The sequence below is a fragment of the Notothenia rossii genome, assembly GCF_949606895.1.
Source record: "Notothenia rossii genome assembly, chromosome: 10".
In the NCBI taxonomy this organism is placed as follows: Eukaryota; Metazoa; Chordata; class Actinopteri; order Perciformes; family Nototheniidae; genus Notothenia; species Notothenia rossii.
The window spans coordinates 62,886,133-62,896,345 of NC_136908.1; the positions used below are offsets into that span (position 1 = coordinate 62,886,133).

Consider the following 10,213-nt stretch of genomic DNA (forward strand, 5'->3'; position numbering starts at 1 on the left):
AATTGTGTGTGTGTGTGTGTGTGTGTGTGTGTGTGTGTGTGTGTGTGTGTGTGTGTGTGTGTGTGTGTGTGTGTTTTAGCATTATAAAGCAAACCTTGCCTTGAGGTATTAACTGAGTCAGGGCTCATTACACACACACACACACACACACACACACACACACACACACACACACACACACACACACACACACACACACACACACACACACACACACACACACACACACACACACACACACACACACACACACACACACACCCACACACACACACACCTCTCTTTTCTTTCACCTTTTTCATTTCTTCGTTCGCTCAACCGTTAAATCCATTCAATCTTTTATTTTACTCCGTAGATTCCCAGGATGTACATTCAAAGAAGTTCACACTCACTAAGAGTAAAGTTTATTGATATGGAAACAAGACACATACAAAAACAAAAAAGTATTTAACTACATGTGTCCAGTCTTTGTGCTAAGCTACGCTAATCATCATATTGATTGACACATATATGAGTGGGTTTTTTACTGCTTTTATTTTATATTTTGATCACTAGTTACTTTACAAATTAAGATTTACGAGTACTTATCAGTGTTTCTACTAAGTTAATGTACCCAAGCACTCTGCTTCAGTACAATGATGAAGTATTTCTACTTTGCTTGAGCTTTTAATTCCACTTTATACTTTAACTAACGGGTAATATTGTCCTTTTTACTACATTTTGAGTTACTCGTTACTTTAGATACGAGTACATTTAGATTTTAAATTAATTCACATGTGCGAGATAATTAATTGTCACATATAAACATTCAGGTAATCTTCTGCTTTATTGTTCATGATGTTAAGGGTTTTGTTGTTTGATTTTTATTTATTTAAGATTTTTCCGAACTTAAGTACTTTTACATTAAATATTTTAAGTACATTTTGCTGATTACACTAACTTACTTTTACTTAAGTAACATTTCCAATAAATGACTTGTAACAGAGTATTTTTACAGTGGGATATCAGTACTTTTATTTCCCTGAAGGTTCATAATACTTCTTCCATCACGGCTAATGAGACACTCTAAAAAAAAAGAGGGTAAACAAACCCAAACCGTCACAAACAATAAGTATTGGGATTTTTCTCCCATTAGCGATGATGTGAGTCAGCTAGCATAGTGGTTCCATACCCAGTAGCCTAAGTTCAATCAGAAGCAGCTCATCCATTTAAAACCCATTACACACACACACACACACACACACACACACACACAAGCACACACACACACACACACACACACACACACACACACACACACACACACACACACACACACACACACACAATGCATTACCAGAAGGTCATTAAGAATATATTAGAGGTGTCGATGTCGTTATAAATTCACAACATATTAGAGGACCCATTACAAAATGTGGGTTAATGCACACAAGCACAAAGGGAGGTTATTAATGTCATTCATGAAGGAGAACGACAAATGACTACAGCAAGGTGTGTGTGTGTGTGTGTGTGTGTGTGTGTGTGTGTGTGTGTGTGTGTGTGTGTGTGAGTGTGTGTGTGTGTGTGTGTGTGTGTGTGTGTGTGTGTGTGTGTGTGTGTGTGTGTGTGTGTGTGTGTGTGTGTGTGTGTGTGTGTGTGTGTGTGTGTGTGTGTGTGTGTGTGTGTGTGTGTGTGTGTGTGTGTGTGTGTGCGTGAGTGCATGTGTGTGTGTGGGTGTGTGTGTGTCTTTGTGTGTGATGGATGTGGCCAGGTGTGTGTGTGTGTGTGTGTGTGTGTGTGTGTGTGTGTGTGTGTGTGTGTGTGTGTGTGTGTGTGTGTGTGTGTGTGTGTGTGTGTGTGTGTGTGTGTCTTTGTGTGTGATGGATGTGGCCAGGTGTGTGTGTGTGTGTGTGTGTGTGTGTGTGTGTGTGTGTGTGTGTGTGTGTGTGTGTGTGTGTGTGTGTGTGTGTGTGTGTGTGTGTGTGTGTGTGTGTGTGTGTGTGTGTGTGTGTGTGTGTGTGTGTGTGTGTGTGATGGATGTGGCCAGGTGTGTGTGTGACGCCACCCGCCCCCCTGTTATATCTTAGCAGTAGTTGATGATGATGTTTAGCATGTGATATATAATGTTGCACGGATTACATCTTTTTTGTAGGTCAATATTGAAGTTAGCATCACCTTGGTTACCTTGGGGGAAAAAGATTTTTCCATTTTAATTTGTCAGAAATGACATCAAGATTCAACATTTGTTTAAGACTCAGGGCTTTATCATCATGAGCTCAGCAGCTATAGTGGAGATATGAAGAACTGAAGTCCCAGGCTCCTCCAACAGAGCAACATGAATATATAGGACATCAAACAAATACAACTGATAACATAGAGCAAGAGAATGTTTTGAGATGTCCAAGTAAATACAACTAAAATAGAAATAGTGCAAGAAGAGTCTGTATACAAGTAAATGCAATATTAGATAAATAATTAGTAAGATGCAAACAGATGAATGTTATGGATGTTCTTTACAGAGTTCAGGTGTTTAAAACTCGTATTGCGTGTGGAATAAAAACTGCGTCTGAGTCTGGTGGTTTTAGTCCTGATCAACGAGCAAAAGAGAATAATTCACTTTAAGAAAGAAGAATTTCAAATAAAGGACTTACTTAGTTTTTGGGCCTTTGAGGAAGTCTTAACGTAGCGTTGGTGAGTACGGATGGAACCAGGCTAATAATATAAAGGACTCATGTTGAGCGTTTACGTTTTAATAGTCCTATTTACGTAAAAGCTTCAAAAATCACGAGTTTGGGTATTTACTACCCTCCTCAAATCCAGCTCCAGACTATCAGGAGCCACAACACTGTTGATTTATTTCCTGCAGAAGTGTTATCGTGCTCAACACTTTGGTTCAGGACGCTGTCAACATTTGCTTATTAGCAGGAAACAATGAGGGCGATTGAAAGGTAAGATAAGACTTTATTTATCCCGAAGGAAATTGTTGTGCCAGAGTTACAACGAAACAATAAACACAGCAGCATAATAATAAAACTGTACTCTAACGGCCCGTCCACACAGCAGCTTTAAAAAAATCTTCCAACACTTCTCTGCCCATTGACTTTGAATGGGGGTGACGTCACTTTGCCTCGCTTTTCGCCAAACTGCATTGTGGGGAAGCAAAGCGAAGATTTCCAGGATTTTCAGGATTCAAAAGTTGAGCAATGTTCAACTTTTGAAGCTGAGCTGGAAGCGTCAGCCAATCAAATCCCGTTTATGCAAATCTGACAGTACAAGCGCTAGCCATTCAAACCGCGTGCAAGCTGGGAGAGCCAGTTAATTTCCTCATATTCCAAACGAGAAATTACGGTAGCAAATCACCCGGTTCTTTACAAACTATTTACCGGGATACAAACCGGAGGAGCCAGGCATGGAGGGAGGTGGCAGAGACAGTGGGTGAAACTGGTAGGTTTTCGCCTGTTTGGGGAGTTTATATATATATATATTGCTCGCATAAAATCCCCGGGGTTTTTTGCTTTGTATGTCGGGGGCGGGACATTCATGTGATTGGTTGTTGGTCGCCTTGCTCGCAAAAAATCCCCAAGCTCTCAGACACGCCCAGCTCCAAGATTTTTTCAAAACTGCTGTGTGGACGTGTGTAACAGTTCAGTAAAAAGAGCAATTCAATAACTACAAGAAACATAGACGGTCAAATCATTAATATCATGACTTTGGTGGTAATGTCGTAAACAAAGATTACTTGGCAAAGTCAAATTGACAAGCTGATAAAAAATCTAGATCCTGAGACACAAACTGAACTTGGACTTTAGCCATAAAGATTTACGGGAAGGAAAAACAAACCCGTATGTGACAGGCTTCCTGCCAGCACCGCCCAGACTGGTTCACCTGCATAGAAGAGGTGAAACTACAGAGAGCTAAATGCTTCATTCTGTGCAACACCAACAGAGCAGAAGTCCTGCATACGGAAAATAAAATAACCACCTTTACATCTTTCAAACAAATTCCAAAAATAACTTACTTTGTTCATCGGGCCTTTGAGGAAGTCTTAACATAGCGTTGGTGAGTACAGATCGGACTTCTTATACCAGTAACGTGTGAAATACTGTTTGGAAATATGCATGTCGGTAAATTGTGTCACGATGTTCATGTTATGTCAAGTTTCTATGTCTAGGTTTGGGTGCTGTTCTGTTCTGTTCTCCCTGTCTTGTTTTCTTCCTGGTTTGTTGTCTGGTCCTTCTCCCTGTGTTTTCCTCCTGTCGTTAGTTCCCTGGTGTGTCTAGTTGTCTGATTGTGTTCACCTGTAGCCCTTGTGTTTCTCCTCCCCTGCCCGGCTGTTTCTCGTCTTGTGATTACCCCTCCCTGTATTTAGTCTTGTCTCTTCCTGTGTTCGGTGTCGGTTCATTGTTTGTCTTTCCTGTCTCCCTCCATGTTGATCACGGTCAGTTTTTTTTTTTAATGCTACCTTCTGCTACTTGTGTTTTTCCGTGCCATGTTTATGTTCATCAGCTTTTAAATAAAGCTCGTTTTTGTTTCTAGACCTTTTACCTTTTTATAGTCTGCATTTGGGTCCTACCTTTTCCGCAAACCGTAACAAAATTGTGCTTTAAGAAAAATGAAGTGGTTTTCTGGGGGGTGAGATACCACTAATTCAGCATTGAAACTGGAAAAGATAATGTTTATTTTAAGATTTTACGACACATTTTTATAGATCGCAGTAGGATTTAATATGAGGATTATTGCTGTGTGTATATTTGGGTAATTTATCAAAAAGATCCAGCGTTTAAATGTTTGAAATGGCTGCAAGTCCGCTCTAAGATAATCACTTTTAGAATAAAGTATTTACGCAGCATTGGTGAGTAAATGTGGGACTTTGCATTTTTTAACAGTAACGTATGAAATACAGGCGGTCAAGGGCAAGATTTACTGTTTTTATTTTGTGCTTACAACAAACACTTATGCATGTTGGTACATTGCGCTTAAAGAAAAATGATGTTTTTTGGGTGTATACATAAAAGTAAAATAAAAAAAGAGAGAGAGAGCTATTTCAAGAAGATGCTGTTTGATCAGTGTTTTAATGTCAATCTTTACTTTTGGGTTTTAGCGTATCAACATGTCTGCTGCCAACTGTTTCCTGTCTGAAGACCAGCTTCTGTGCGGCATCTGTCTGGATGTGTTCACCGATCCGGTCACGCTACCATGTGGGCACAACTTCTGCCAAAAGTGCATCGAGCAGCACTGGGACAGCAACAGCAAGTGTGAGTGCCCAACGTGTAAATACCCTTTCTACAAAAAGCTTGATCTGCGAGTCAATCATTTCATTTCTGAGATGGCAGCGCAGTTCAGCAGATCTAGAAGCGACAGCTCAGATCAGCAACTCGCAAAACCAGGAGAAGTTCCCTGTGACATCTGCACTGAAACCAAATGGAAAGCGGTGAAGTCCTGCCTGGTGTGTCTGGCCTCGTATTGTGACAACCATCTGCAGTCCCATCTGACGGCTCCCTGCCTGAAAAGACACCAGCTGACGGATCCTGTGGAGAATCTGGAAGGTAGGATGTGTAAAATACACGAAAAACCTCTGGAGCTCTTCTGCAAGACCGACCAGATCTGTGTGTGCATGCTGTGCCCGGTTCTAGACCACAAATCACACGAAGTCATTCCTCTGAAAGAACAATTTGAGAGAAAGAAGGCCGACCTGGGGAAGACTGAGGCTAGAATTCACCGGAAGATCCAAGAGAGACGGCTGAAGATCGAAGAGTTCAAGAACTTTTCGAATGTCAACAAGGAATCCGGAGACAGAGAAAAGGCGGACGGTGTTCAGGTCTTCAATGCATTGATTCAGTCTTTGGAAATATCTAAAGCCGAGCTCATCGAGGAGATCGAAGCCAAGCAGATAGAGACGGAGAAGAAAGCCAAAGCATTCATTGGAGAACTGGAGCAGGAGATCTCAGAGTTGATCAGAGAGCGAGCTGAGGTGGAGCAGCTCTCACGCTCCAAAGACTACGTCCACGTCCTTCAAAGCTTCGCCTCGTTGAAAGCTTCGGCGCTCTCAAAGGACTGGACAGAAGTCAGCATCGATCCACCGTCTCATGAAGGGACTCTGAGGAATGCTTTGGATCAACTGGACGAGACTTTGGGCAAAGAGATGGACAAGGCGCTCCAAATAGCCCAGCTAAATCGGGTCCAGAAGTCTGCGGTGGACATGGTTCTGGATCCTGATTCGGCTCATAATGCTCTCAAGATCTCTGCCGATGGGAAACAAGTTCATCATGCCGCCGTGAACAAGAAACTCTCAGACACTCCCAAGAGATTCAACCCGAGTTGTTGTGTCTTAGGGAGAGAGGGTTTCTCCTCTGGGAAGTTTTACTTTGAGACCGTGGTCAGAGAGAAGACCAGATGGACTGTAGGAGTCGCCAAGGAGTCCATCAAGAGGAAGGGAATCATCCCGCTGAGCCCAGAGAACGGCCATTGGACCATTTGGTTGAAAAATGGAGATGAATACGCCGCTCTTGTTGGCTCGCCTCTCAAGCTGTCTCTTGATTCAAAGCCTCAGAAGGTGGGAGTGTTTGTGGATTACGACGAGGGTCTAGTCTCCTTTTATAATGTGGATACTGCAGATCTACTCTACTCCTTTGCCGGCTGCTCCTTTGCTGAGAGAATCTACCCATTCTTCAGTCCTGGGCTCAATGACGACGGCATCAACTCATTCCCTCTGACCCTTTCTAGCGTGGGTCACTAAACATGAATCTGTGTTGGGGTTTTTACAAATGCAGGATCACATTTGCCTTGTAGGATGAAGTGTCTTTCTTAACGTGTTCAAAAAGGCCCACGTCAACAGAGATCCGCTTCTTGACTCACACGTTAAAAACCATCCAAATAAAGCTCTGTAGGCGCTGATTTCTTTGCCTTCCTTGGCCGATTTATTTACTTCTATATATTTAAATAAACAAAATGATCAGTGTAACGTGAGGTCAAAGACTGTTCCGATTCCCCGTTCATTGCTGGAGACAATTTCCTTCTCACGCTCAGTCCCACCCCTTCCTTATATCACAGGTGTGGCTCGCAGTAAATCAAAGTTTTTCTCTGAATATTTAATTCGGTACTAATACTGGTACTAATAATGGAGGCGGTGGAAAAATAAACTAATCAAACTAACTACATAGGGGGGAAGGCCTTGGTGAAAAGGTGCGTTTTGAGGGCTTTTTTGAAAGTGTCCAGGGTTGGGGCGCTGCGGATTTAGGGGGGGAGAGAGTTCCAGAGGGAGGGGGATGCTACACTGAAAGCTCTGTCACCGAAAGTCCGCAACCTGGTGCGGGGGGTAGAGAGGAGATCCTGTCCAGACGATCGTAGCTTCCGGGATGGGGTGTGGTGGCGGAGAAGGTCAGACAGGTATTGGGGGGCGAGGGCATGGAGGGATCTGTAGGTCAGAAGAAGGAGTTTATACGTGATACGGTGCTTGACTGGGAGCCAGTGGAGGTGGATGAGGGTGGGGGTGATGTGCTGCCAGGGCTTGGTGTGAGTGAGCACCCTGGCAGCCGAGTTCTGCACATACTGGAGCCTGTCCAGGGCTTTACTGGGAACCCCGAACAAGACTCCGTTGCAGTCGTCCAACCGGGAGGAGACGAATGCATGGATGGGGGTCTCGGCCACGGAATCGGAGAGTGATGGTCGTAGACGGGAGATGTTCCTGAGGTGATAGAAGGCAGACTTGGTGACGGATTTGATATGTGACTGAAATGAGAACCCAGGTTACAACATGTAATGTAATGTAACACATAAGTGGAAAGAATATATTAAGATCTAAATTAATAATACAATCATTGTCAACACAGAAAATGGCTCTAACAGGTCTATATAAATATATATGTTTGAAAATACCTTTTGGCGTTCTGCAGACAATTCGACACGCAGACCAGAACAGAACATGAGTTACTAACAACATTAATGATTCATGTAGTATAGCAGCACTCAGTGTGATTTTGATGTTAAACAACATATTATTGCACCTGTGGTTTTGTGGTGTTTGCAAAATGTTGTCTGACTGGACTCTTTCCCAGCAGACATTTGACTTTTCAGAACAGGAGGTGTTACTTATAACAATATTTCAATTATTTTCAAGTGTTCCACTAATGACAGTGTGACATTTGTCCAAAATGCATAAAACAAGAACTCTGAAACTGAGGCAAGTAATTGGACTCCAGGCGTCCATAATTTAATGATTTGCGCCTCTGATTTTCCTGCTGTGACGACGTGTCAAAGTCTCCTCATTTAAAGAACACCTAATAGTGTTTACTCGCACACTAACTCGCTTTATTTTCCATGTTATAGACAGTACTTTAGTGACGACAGAGATTCTTACCACTAATTGACTTTTCGCAAATACAGCAACGTTCATTTTTCTTGGGTATCTTAAAGGGACCTTAACTTGCTTTTCGTTGTGCAGTTGAAGAATGGTCTTAAATGAATATTGACTCTGATTGGAGAGGCTCGTTTATTTAAGGTGACGGTTACTGTCATTTGAAGGTGTCAATCAACTGCTCGTTCTTTTGTGATCTGGACCGTCTGCATTGCTCAAAGCATCGTCACCTTCTGTTTATAATAACAGAAGGTAACCACACCTGCAAATCAATGCCAAGGCCAATTCTCTATGAAGTTGTTTGCATTCCTTAACTCCATTGTTTCTCTTTCCTCTTAATGTCATATATTGTGTTTTAGATAAGGCTCTTGCTGCTGCAGTTTGTACCAGATGTGATCCAAGCATTGAGAACTTTGCTTTCATAATGTTTTAAAAGATGTAACAATGGTACCTGTGTAAGGGTTCAACAGACGTCAGAGTTAAATGGTATTACCAGATTTAGAACTACAGAATGTCAACTGTGAAAAGCAGATTATTGGTGCCAAAGGAAGTTACCTCGAACTTAATCTGGTTATAATATTAAAGTAAAAAGATATCCAGCGTCTAGACTGATCAAATAAGCAGCAGCAAGTTTCACAATGGGTTTGGGGTTTATCTCTGAACAAGGGGCTTCATGCAAGAACATTTTTCTATTCTTTCTGAAATACATTTTACATAAAGTTAATCAAAAAATCTATAAAAATGACAGCAGTCAGTAATTAGACAGGAGGAAATTAAAAAAAAGTATTATGATGTGAAAATATGAAAAGGAAAATGTAAATATTATACACTATATATAATTTAGGAAGGAAGTTGTTGAATTGTTATAATTGTTGTATGAACTGTAGCCTTAACAGATTGTTATACAAATGAATTCCAATTTTGCAAATTCAATTAAAATTCCAGGTAAAGTCAGATAAAGGCTACAAATATGAAACAAAAAAGTATTTGTACAAAACATGTTCAATAAGTGTGTCGTATGTGTTTGGAAACAGAATGAGAACATCCCACTGAGCTTCTGGCACGCCATGTTTTGATGACCAGGGGAACACTGTGTCCTAAATTGTTTGTTATTTGTTTTTCCACTAATAAATTAAGGATGATAAACCAGATTGGTCTTTATTGGTTCATTTCTAGCCCCGTAAAGGCAACATAATGGTGTTCTCTGTGAGCGTTGGCAGCTGGGAGCTTTATACAGTCATCTCTGGCAAAAGGCCCCGTAGTGAAACCCTTTCCCACACGCTGCCTCCGGAGGAAATACAAATTAAAGCAACAACCTCCAACATGAGTTTTTCCCTTTGGTTTAATTAGTCACCATTTTTTCCGCCGATAAATGTTTGGATGATACCTGGAAGCTTAATTAAAGCCGATAAGGACGTTCAAACACTTAAACCAGAACATAAAACCAATAAACTGAGATTGAGATGCATTTAACTCTTAGGAGCATATTCATTTGTTTGTAAAAGACTAACTAAGGCATACTAGATTGGTGGTATTTCGGGAAAATGTACCACATGAGACATTTTTTCAGTTTCTTTTTACATAATTCAGGTTTGCTGAATCCAATAAACCCGTTTCCCAGGCTTTACTTTGAGTGTTTGACCATCTAATTTGCATAAACCAAATGGCTTCCACATGTTTGCCCTTCTTTTGACTCAGTGGTTTAATTTACATAACATCTTTGTTCTGCTATATTTCTGTAACTCGGCAAGCAACAGGACAAATGCAGTGTCCTCACTTGTTTTTAAAGATCTGAGATTGTTATTAGGCCAGTTTTAAACATTTGAAAATAAATCTTTTGCACAGGTATTGAAGAAAACATAATTTTTTCTGTAATTGCTG

General features: G+C 41.3%; 1 protein-coding gene across 2 annotated transcripts; it reads left to right on the forward strand.

Annotated features, from left to right (window-relative positions):
- Positions 1–3,909: 3,909 nt before the first annotated feature.
- LOC307021909 (E3 ubiquitin-protein ligase TRIM21-like) lies at positions 3,910–7,076 on the forward strand. Of its 2 annotated transcripts, none has more exons than XM_079654435.1 (2): positions 3,910–4,038; positions 5,081–7,076. In XM_079654435.1, the coding sequence occupies exon 2, from the start codon at positions 5,090–5,092 to the stop codon at positions 6,713–6,715; it is 1,626 nt and encodes a 541-aa protein (XP_079510561.1). In that variant the 5' UTR covers positions 3,910–4,038; positions 5,081–5,089; the 3' UTR covers positions 6,716–7,076. The 2 variants fall into 2 exon arrangements, with proteins under 2 accessions (XP_079510561.1, XP_079510560.1); XM_079654434.1 differs by lacking the exon at positions 3,910–4,038 and adding an exon at positions 4,389–4,417.
- Positions 7,077–10,213: the final 3,137 nt, after the last annotated feature.